This window comes from Neopelma chrysocephalum, unplaced genomic scaffold (assembly GCF_003984885.1).
Source record: "Neopelma chrysocephalum unplaced genomic scaffold, ASM398488v2 Primary Assembly neopelma1_65, whole genome shotgun sequence".
In the NCBI taxonomy this organism is placed as follows: Eukaryota; Metazoa; Chordata; class Aves; order Passeriformes; family Pipridae; genus Neopelma; species Neopelma chrysocephalum.
Window position 1 is genome coordinate 3,198,373 of NW_020897722.1, and position 11,373 is coordinate 3,209,745.

General features: G+C 43.9%; 1 protein-coding gene across 2 annotated transcripts in view; it reads right to left on the reverse strand.

The window, feature by feature from the left end:
* USP22 (ubiquitin specific peptidase 22) overlaps positions 1 to 11,373 on the reverse strand; it is a 96,807-nt gene extending 85,434 nt beyond the window's left edge. Inside the window, exon 1 of one of the 2 annotated variants that reach the window (XM_027683558.1) lies at positions 10,645 to 11,373. In XM_027683558.1, coding sequence (XP_027539359.1) covers positions 10,645 to 10,770 — 126 coding nt within the window. In that variant the 5' untranslated portion in view covers positions 10,771 to 11,373. The remainder of the gene's footprint in view (positions 1 to 10,644) is intronic. The other variant, XM_027683557.1, reaches the window with a different exon arrangement.

Sequence of the window (11,373 nt, forward strand, 5' to 3'; positions counted from 1 at the left end):
AGCTTGATTATAAAAGACGGAAATCTTTAACTGCGAGATGGGCCTGTTTAAAGAGGGACAGACACGAGTGGCTCGTAACTTGATTACTCAAAAAAACACTATTAATTTCATTAAATTAAATGTAATATGAAAAGTGGATTTGCTGCAATAGCTGATCACAGATTACAGGCTTCTACACTTCCCAATTCATTTATTTTTTACAAGAAAACTGGGGTAGAAGAAAGTTATTTGCATACACAGGAATAAGCTCCAACAACTGCAGACATAAGACAAGTTTCACCTATCAGGCTCAGCACACACCCGAACATCACCTGTGAAAACAGCAAGTACAAGCACACAACTGCAGCACTAACAGAGGTTCCTTCACAGACCCTTTGGGATGAAGTCAGTATTAGAAACCCTTTACAGGAGAAGCCATGAGTACAAAGAGAACACTCACACACAGTCACTCGCATAGACCAGAGGACAGAGCAGTTGTTACTCCAACTGCCACCACTCAGGTCCTCTCCCATCACCCAGACACTCCTCCCCTCAAGCTCTTTGATCAGTCCTAGGTTGACATGTAACACAGAGCCAGTTCAGGTGAAATAATAGTAACAGGAGGAAAAAAAAAATCTTTTTCATCTTCATCTGTCCTTTGTGGTTCACGGCACAATCGCACCAACATGACACAGCAAATGGTACAACAGCAAGAATGTGCAGCCCAGAGCTGAGGAAAGACATACATACACCCACTAAGAGTTGGATTTCACATTCCCCACTCATCAATCTTTGGTGATAGCACACAGAAAGGTCCAAATCTCACATGTCTTGCTATTTTTTGGTACATCAAATGTTGCCTGTCCTGTATCTCAGTGGGATTCTTTTCTTCCAGACCATTTGCCAATTCCATCATGGACCTGTGTCTCACTAGGACCCACATTTATAACTAGTTTTTAATTTCAATTCAAGCTTTTAAATTTGTCAGATGTGCTAACTTGCCTTCTTCTCCTTAATGGCCTTTTCTTGTGTTCTTTTTACCACTGCATAAAACAACTTGTCTGCAAAACAGTTTCAGTCTACAGGTACAACATGCTTACAGAATTGAATTGCTTGCTTTATAAAGAATTGCTGTAATAAATTCTTCAGGTTATTGCTAAGCTGGAGTTCTATTTTTCTACAGTGAGATTTTTGCCTAAGACAGGCAAAAAACCCCATCTCCTTACTGCCCGAAATCTCCCAAGAAGGACCTGAAAACTTGCATTTCAGTGATGAGATGTCTCTGTGACCTCAGACATACCAGGATCTCTCCTCTCATTTCCTTTTTGTAACATACTTAACTGCATGGATGAAGACACTTAGCATCACAAAGCAATTCCTCTAACGCTCCATGTATATTTTTTCACTCTTGACACTGTTTCACAGATTTACAGTGATCTACTCCATATAATTATGAACTTTGGTACCACTCTATTTATCTTTGTGATTTAGGCCCCTTCAATTAGCAAAGAAGTGGTTGAGAGCAACTCTTCTGCATGCACAAGTTTCACTCAATTCCAGGACGTGAATCAATGCAGAAAATTTACAAAGAGATGCAGAAAAAAAAATTAATTTATTGGGGCAACTCTGGAATTTATGTATCTAGAAAAGTCCTAAGAAAAAGAATTACTGTGTGACAAGGAAATGAACACATCAAGAAGGGCAGTAACTCTGTCCAACATAATTTCAAGATTAATTTTCTTAGGGAACAGCCTTATCATGACAGAAAAGAGTCTAGTTCCTCTTCATACACAGAACTCTTGAAACTATTTTCACTGCTTTCTTCATTCTGTTCTCCACATCACCACTAAGATCATCCCACAATCGAAACCACAAAATGTAGTGGTGAATGACCAGAGAACTGAGTGTTAATCATTCAGATAAACGTATCCAACAATGAGCTTTTGGGAGGGGATGCTTGCTAAGAGAGCACGGCAGAAGTGAGCAATGCACAGAAAAGATGGAATGAGAATTTCACCCTGGTCACCAGCTGCCAACAGGACAGAGGTCCAGTTAAGAACAAAAGTGGGCAGTAATATGAAGATAATGAAGCACAGAAAAGAAAAACATAAAACCTTGAGACAAATTTTGCATTTGTCACTGGAGGGCACAGGGTCACAAAAGCTCACCTAACACAAACGAGGTACTGAAATCAGTCAGCTATCTCAGCTGTCTGCACTTACCAAGCTGTCATACATCTGCTGGGCAATAAATCTTACCTTTATTTACCAAGCATATTCTAAAGAAGGTCCCTTAAAATCTGACTTGCAATGAAACAGCAAGTCTGACTGCACAGGACAGAAGCACAAATTTATAATTAGACAAATTTTGTGAAATAACATCAGGTTGTAAAAAGACACAAGAAGGGGAAGATTGTTGTTTTAAGAGAAATTAGCATAGGGGGAGACAAAAATAAAGGTTATAAGCTGCTGTTTTCTCTCCTTGTGCTGATAAACACTGAAGTAATTCAAGTCTGTACTTGATGCAAAAACAAAAGCCCTTTAAAAACAGAAGCAAAACATACTTATAAAAGCCCTGGCAGTCAATTCAGTGAGATGAATCCAAAGCCAAATCCTATTTAAAAGGGGCTATTTGGATGCATGAACTTCTGAGTGACAGCCGAGGCAATCACCACAAACGGAACTCGGTGCCACATGGGTGTTTGATACTCCAGCACCCCCATCCCTAACTCCACTCAACTACTGCAGGGTCTTTTATGTGCTCAGGAAAAACAAAGGTACTTGTAACTTGGTGAACGTTGATTTTTGGTTACACTACTTGTTAAACTACAGATTAATACACGGATGAAAACTTGGTTTCATATAGTAGGGAAGAGTTATAACACAGGACTCCAGGTTAAGACACCAATGAAAAAGAAGAGATACTCTAATAATTCCTCAAATGAAATGTAGGTTAATGGTCTTTACAGTTCAATTCTAACAAATACAACTCATGGAATTTTTGAAGTTGTGTTTTTACATCTCTCATGTATGTGCAAACCAACTGTCCTATGGCAAAACCAGCAAAGTAAAAGGACAAAACCCATTTAAGCTCAGTCAAACCTCAGTTCTCTCTTCAGACTTACTAAGCAATGTCACAGTTAGTGAGCTGCTTCTCACTACTACTTTGAATATGAGGATATCAAATATATTTGACATGTTTAATGTCAGAATTTGTTACAGGACATGAAAACTTGCACTAGCCCCAATATTTATATTAAAAACCACTACATTTTAACTGTGTTGAAAACAACTTTTATTACCATGTCCACTTCTTTTCTCTTTTTTTTTTTGAGTTTCACCTTGTCTAATACCCAGTTTTTTTATTCAATGACAAATTTAGTACACTGTAGACCTTCACAGAAATATTTCCCACCAGGGATATGCTGACATCACCACTGATACTATGCAAGAGGTAGACAAGAAGAGCCACATTAATTTCAAGCTCCATTAAACACAGGAAAGGAAGAATAAGAGGAAGGGAAAAAGTTCTCTTTACCAACTTGGAAAAGCAGCAGAGATAGGCAGAAAAAAAATTAAGAATTTTACGTTAATGTTACATATAACTGAGAGGTTTAAAGAAAAATAAAGCCAAACCTTGAGTAATATTCTACTTAAGTAGAGAACTGAAAAAAACCAAAGACGAGTATTTGCTGTATTTCACATACAAAAGAAAGAATGTGACAGACAGACTGCTTGCTGCTAATCAGTTATCAACTGATAAAGTGAATCTCAGGTTACTTTGAGTCAACTGGTGTCTGGTAACAGTTCACTTTACAGATCCTCAAAAAGGTCTTCAAATAGATAAAGTGATTCTTTCTTTTAAATGAGAGATCAGCTCGATGGCAGCTGCCCCAGCACTGAAGTTAAACCGCAGATCGTTCTGGAGCTGCTGTGCCAGTTGCATTAATGTGGTCCCACTGCTTGGAAAAAAAAACGTGTTTTGAAGCAAACAGAACGCAGGTTAATTTTGCAAGGAGTAACTCTTTACAACATTGATTCTATTACCAGCTAATGCAGCAAAGTTCTTAGCTTGAATTAAGCCGAGTGTACATAAAGGACTGCCAAATCAATATGTAAGAGAATACAACTACCAAGACTGAGCTTTCATCCAGTCAGAACAGATCTATCTGCTTCTAGAACTGCTTCTGCTAAGGAAAGGTTCCCAATTCAGGCCTCTCGGATAACATATGGCTCTCCCTACGCTCCAGAGCTGCTTTGCTGACAACAGAGTCCAGGATAACAGAATAAACTGTAATGTCATTATAGCATTTCACTCACTTTGCTCCATTGTCCACAGGTTAACAAGAAACTGGAGGGAGCTGCTCTAGGCAGCTCTTTCTGTCCAGGGAAGGCTCTAACAATGGCTCTTGGCATGCTTTAAAAACAAACAAATGAAAAGCTTCTTTTAAAATAAAGATCTCATAAGGCCAGCAAAATGTATACAGGTCACCTTCAAATTGCCTTTCTCTTGATGCCACTATACCTGATATATAAGTAAGAGGACATATGTACCTCCTCACCTTAGCAGCCACCACAGGCTACAGACACATTACAAATACTTGGAGAATCATGGCAATACAAGTATGAAAAAACCCAAACCTAATGTTTTCAAGTAGCCACCAGTCAAGTGAAATGGAAAGGTGTGCCTGATAAAAAGCAGCCCTACATCTACCAGGAAAAAGACAATAAGAAACCATAGCTTCTTCACAGGAATTCACAGATTCATGGGAATTCAGTTCCACACATGAACAGGAAAACCAAGGGGTGCTTGGTTTAATGTGGGAAACACAAGCTTTTAAACCGAGTTAATCTTTCTCTGGTTTAAAACAAATCAGCCACCACTGGGAATCAAACTAACAGTTCAACAGCATTTGTTACAAAGCAGGATCCACACAGTCCATCCCAACGGAAAACTTTTTTTTTTTTTTGCTCAGATTCAAGGAGCAGTAAAGTCAGGAGGAGCCAGCAACTTCCACTATCAGTCAGTAACATCTACCCATAGATTTGTTACTCCAGTTACTAAACCAGAAAATCCTCAAATTAAAGAAGCAGAGTAGAAGGTTTGCAAGCAATTTGCAGCTCCAGTTTCACATTAACGCTCCAGATTAAGGCTTGAAACAAAAATGAGGCTATCAGCAAACCTTTGTTTGGGGTTGAAAGCTTTGATGGCTTAAAATAAAGCTCAACAGATAGTCCAGCAAATCAAACAAAGCCATTCCACCCTGCTCACCTTCACACTACTCGCTGTCATTTCAGTTTAAAAGCTTTCAGCATTAAGCAAATAAAATCGTGGACTGCAGACGAAATTCAAGAGATGCTACAATTGCTCGTGACAAACAGCCTGGCCATGAGCAAACCTCGACTGCTGATAAGACTACAGAAAAAAAGAAGCCTTCTTGTCCAACACATCCCTATTTTTTTCCTTCATCAGCCTGTGCAGATCCACCTTCTTGCTCTGCAAAAGGGAACAAACACAAGTACGCTGAAAACTGCATTTACTGTGTTTGTTTGTCTCTCCATCCATGTCAAAAAACAGAGAAGTCCTGATGGTTCAGATCCCACAGCTCGAGAATTGCTATCAGCCACCTTCGAGTTCACGGCGCAAGACTAATTCCTAACCTTTGGCCCAGAAACCAGCCACTGATTTTAAAAAGAAACCAAAAACGTGGTACAGGATATAAAATAGGGATTAGCACCACTAGGAAGAGGAAGGCCTTGTATTATATTCTTCGGCGCCAGGGACAGAAGCTCGGTGGAGCATTTTCGATCTGGCTTGTCCCACATACACAAGGAGCTAAAAATCTCACGTGTGGATACCTCTCACACCAAAGATCGTGTCTTCACATCAAGAGGAAAGAGAACGTTACCTTCAGCAGGTCTAAGGACCCTTTTAGTTCTTAGAGGTTGGGACCTAAGGAAGATTGTTCAGGTATGAAACTGGAGACCTCCTGAACAATGAAGCTTGCAGTTGACTTTGACACTTCTCGTGGGCTTTCAGGGAGTTCCCACAGCACATGGCAAAGAAGAACATCCTTCCTGAGTCAATCAGACAGTTCACACAGGCAGCCAAAGCGGAGTATGCAGCTGAAAAAGAGACATGCTTCTTGAATCCTGGACTCCTCTTTCAAATTCTCCACAGGATTTGTAATCCAGAAGTTTGGTGCACACGCTAAAAACGTTAAAGAAAAACAAGCTAAGGTTTCCTTATTAATTTAAGCAATCCAAACACCGAGCCTGTGAAGGCAGCACAGCCTGCTGAGGTTCCTTGCCCAAAGGACAAGGAAAGCACAAAGCAAATCACCTCAGTAACACTTCCCTGTTCCTGGACAGGTATATGGGGCAAGGCTATTCGGGAGAAGACGTGCCTCAACAGGCCTGAGAGGAAAAGTTCCACCAGTAGCTCACCCTGAGACTGCAAGGTCATTTTAGCAAGAACGTGACACGCTGATTTAGAATGTGAACCACAATACTTGCTACTGAAAACATGACACGGCATTTATTTGCTAAGTTGTTATTATTAAGCTCTTTCTGCTTTGAAAGTTAGGAAATGAACCAAAGTCATTTCAGGTTTGAGTTGATTATGTGGCAAAATATTATAAGGAAAACGAACCGAAGTCACAAGTTCACGGGGAGAAGGACACCTGAAGAAAGGTCATCACCTATAAGAGCAAATGTTTCTTCGTATCTGAAAGCATCAATGGGTCTGGAGGGTCCATGTAAAGAGAGAATAATGGAATAAACAACAGAAGCTCTCAAACAGGAAGAAATACACCAGAACGCACCCGCTGTCAGTGAGAGTGCACAGCCCCTGACAGGCAATTATTCTTTGATCTATTGGCTGAAGCACTGAACAAACACTCTGAAATTCCAGATAGAGCCTTGTGCATATCACGACTGTGGTCACAATGACCAGTTTACTTTTATCATCCTGAGCCTTTTCAGAGAAGTGATAATAAGCATTCAGAATGAGACAGTTTTCCATCAAGATATATAGTCCAGTAAGATAAAATTAAATCATAAATTTAGCTGCCCTTCAAGCACTGAGACCATTACTTACCAAGCCCCGGACATTAAGATGCATTTACATGTCTAATTACTCACTGACGGGGACCACAAACTACATCTGACACTGCAAAATGTTTTTATCATCTCTAATTCTAAAGGAATAAGCAAAATGTTTCAAGTGTAACCCTTCAGAAAAAATGGAAAAAGCTGACACGAAGGGCTGGCAAAAGTCTTTTCAGCATCCTCTGTCTGCTCCACAATTCCTAAATGGGGGGTAGTGGTGTCAAATTTAAGGACCTCTTATACAGTGTTACTTAATTAAGTGTGAGGTAATTTCCACATCAAAACATTCAAGGTAAAGTCCACGACCTACAGAAACATGAGCTTTGCCATCAGCTTAATAAACAGATTCTAACTATGGTAAATTAAAAATCAAGAGTTACGGGTCAAAACCCTAACACCGACACAGTCCACCCTAATTTCTGCCACTTTACATACAACTTGAGCCCTGAAATCTAGTTGCAACTTTTAACCACAATAATTACAATTTCAAGAGTTGGCCTTCAGATTTCTCCCTCTCCCTCTTCTCCTGTTCCCATCTCCAGCGTGACAGGCGGGTTTTTGTCTTTGCTTAGGCTTTACTATCAGCAACACAATTACACCACGGCAAACCCTGTGCCCAGAACAGCTTGTACAGAGCTCTGCACTTGAGTTTGGCCAAGGTGCAGTGAGATGAGGCAAGTCACAGCCTCGCTCCTTCGTGTGGATACAACAATGCACCACGATGACAGCTCGAATCCCAGCACAGCCACAGCTTCAGGAGCAAACACACACTCCGAAAATCTTCACCAGAATCCCAGTGCCTACAAAGATACATGTGTAATTACCTCTTGATTCTGACTGAGAATTCAAATACACGTTCAGGAGACAGCTTTCCCACCATAAACCACACTTCAGAGCCATTCTGCTTGAACCACTGGCTGTAAAGCAAACTGAACCACGAGCTGAAGCTCATAAAAGCTTATTCACAGAAAAGGTACGTATTAAAAACGAATAGCACAGCATTAAAATGGTCTGCCAAGGCAGAATATAGAGTAGGTACAGCAGGAGAATGGACCCTTTCTGCCCCCTGCAGTTCCCACTGCTCCCTGGATTTTTAAGACAGCCTTAGGAGGGATAGTAGTTACCATTCTAGAACCAGAACCATTTACATCTGGCTCTCACCAACAGCCAAGGCATTTTTACAGCTGCATTCATCTGATCAACAGTGAAACTGCCCAGTGATCAGCTACATGTATGGAATGTTTCCTGTGACAACTGTATGATGTGGTTGTCCTTTATCACAAAAAAGATATCCCCTTCTAACAAACCTTTAATTTAGCCTCATCATTTTGATTAAGACTAAGAAGAATCCTCACCAATAAATACGCAGTCACAGCTGTGCTCCTAGATTATATATCCATATTATACATGTATATATAAAATATTAAAGGACAAAGGATTGTTTTCTAGTTATTTATTTCTAATTGTATGGACTATCTAGTTAATTTATTTCTGGTTATTGGACTATAAACATTCCACCAAACAGAAAATTCCATCTATCAAATTTTACGTATAAAACTGTAAAGCATACATATGGACAGGGAATTTCAGTAAAGAAAAATTCCATACAAGAAGGTCTCAAGTCCATATGCAGGGGAGGTAAGTACCTTAAGTGTCATTTATAGACTTTCTCCAATCCTTATGAACACAGATAGGGAATGAACCCCATATTCAGCTACCCAAAACAGTACCCTATACGTGATCATGTACTCCCACATATTTCAGGTGGGCTGAATTCAGGTACCCAACTATTTTCAACCTGCTTAAAAAAACAGGGGGGGGAAGGCATTTTTATGTATTAGGAAAACTGGTGTTTTCTATGAGCTGACAGATAATTTTGCAACAACCCTGTTCTGCTTTATGAGCCTGGCTGTGCAAAGAGGAAGTGAGAACAGATTGATTACAATGGAATATTATGTATTTCCAGCTGTTTTCTCAAGCAATGATGAACACATCCTACCATTAGATTTCAGAAGAAAAAGCTGTTGCAGCATACAACTGGTATGCAGGTTACAATGGATGCTCCATATTTATAAAGAAAAAAAGGTAATTTTGCTAATAAAATTTCATTTTCATTCTTCCACATAGCACTTGCTTTATATTTGTCTGTGACATCTTTGTACCTCACTTGTATTTTTTTTCTTTCCCAGCACATATATAATTTTTTCCTCCATTTAAGCTGTAAGTACCACCTATTATATCTTAATTTGTATTTTGACATACTAAAGGCTAAATAAACCCAAATTTTGACTAATATGCTTCATAATATTGGCTTGTAGGGGGATTGTAGGATATTGAAAACAAGTCTGGCTACATTTTGCAGGGCTATCAAGTAACTGAATACATTTAATACATGTTTCTTCTCAGATTCCATTTTTTCCTCTTTAAGTAAAAAACTGGAAAACTGGATTGTCCTGAGAACATGAACCAAACACAGAGAAATGGTTTGCCACCTCACCCCTGAAGTCCATCCTTCATGCTCTACTTCTATTATGAATAATAAGCTGAGCAGCTTAATGCAAACCACTGGGATCTGAAAGTTCTCAATGGGTTGCTCCAACACAAACACAATCCGTGCTGTCCCAAAAACCAAGTTCTGCTCCGTGTGTAGCTGTTGCCTTCCCCTCCTCAGTCACCAATGCGACGACTGACAGAAATCTGCCAAGTCACTTTGAAGCAAAAACTAGTTGATTCTGGGGAAAAACAGTAATTAGTTGCACAGCGAAGAGAGAAGCCCTCCAGAAACATGCATGTGGACAGAGATGTCATTTAGGAGATAGGTGGGGGGAAAGCGCTCTTCCTGCCTTTTCCCTGGTTTATAGGGATTTTTCCCAGGCGCCAACAGCTCCCAGAGCAAACCATCCCCTGCCCTTCCCTGTACTCCAGGCTGAGCCAGTTTCTTCCCCCCGCCCCACTAGGGCAGGAATCCCCTGTTCCAAGTGGATTATGAACACGAGCAGCTTTTGCCTTTTTTTTTTTTAAGGGAAAAAAAGAAAACCCCACACAGACACAACCGAGCGAGCCGCAGCCGCGGCGCCGGGACCCGCTCCCAGCCATTGTGCTCCGCGCAGCCCCCCGGGCTCGGGCGCGGCCCCGCGGGGCTCCACAAAGCTCCGCCGCAGGCCGGACGTGCCCGGTGCCCCGGGCCTCCCCTCCCCCCGGTATTCCGGGAAACCTCCGGGAGGAGGAGGAGGAGGAGGAGGAAGCGGCGGCGCTGCGGAACAGCCCCGCTGCGGAAAAGCCGCCGGGGCAGGTGGCAGGGAGAGAGAGGCCCCGCCGGGGCTGGTTCTTCCCTCCTCCATCCCGGTGCTCCCCCCTCGCCATCCCGGAGGCACCGAGCGCTTCCTCCTCCCTCCCTCCCCCCAGGACCGCGTGCGGGAGCCCAGGCCCACCTGCCCCGTGGGGAGGGAGGGAGGGAGACCCGACCCGTCCCCTCCCCGAGGCGGCGGCGGGTGGGTCGGGGAGGGAGGGAAGGAGGGGAAGGGAAGGGGGATGGATGCGAGCCGCCCCCGGGTACCTTGCGCTTCCTGGTCTCGGCCGAGCCGCTCCACACGAAGCACTGGTAAATCGCCCGCAGGTTCTGCTTCCAGTTCTCCACCTTGAAGCCGGTCACATGGCAGCACCCGGCCGCCGGCGGACTCATGTCAGACCCCCCCACATCAATCCGCCCGCACACGGGCCGGGCCGGCGGGCAGCGAGCCGGCCCCTTCCCCCGCCCCACAGCACCGACACGGGCCGGGGCCCCCCCGCCCTCAGGGGCTCCGGCCCCTCACGCCGCCGCCGCCGGGGAGCCGCTGGCACATAGAGCCGGGGCTCCGCCACGGCCCCCCGGCTCCGAACAAAGCGCGGCGGGCGGGCAGCGCGCACTCCCTCCCGCCCTTCTCCCGCACACAAAGATGGGGCGCTCTGAGGCGAGCAGGAGAAGGAGGAGGAGGCGGCGGCTGTAGCGGCCGCTGCCGCCCCCGGAGTGGCCGCCGCTCCCTTCTACCTCATAGAGGCCGCTGTGGAAGCGGCGGGCGGAGAGGAAGGGAGGGGAGGGGGGCGCTGGCGGCGGAGGCGACCCTGGCCGCGGTGCGAGCGGGCGGTGTGTGGGGAAGGGGGCGAGTCCCCGCCCGCCGCCGCTCCGACTCCCCCCACCGGCGCCCGCACGGCTCTTGTCCCTTTAAACCGCCCCCCCGCCTCCTTCGCCGGCTCCTTCCTCCTCCGCCTCGCCCGCGCCCCCCCCGCCAGCCGCGAGCAATGGTCC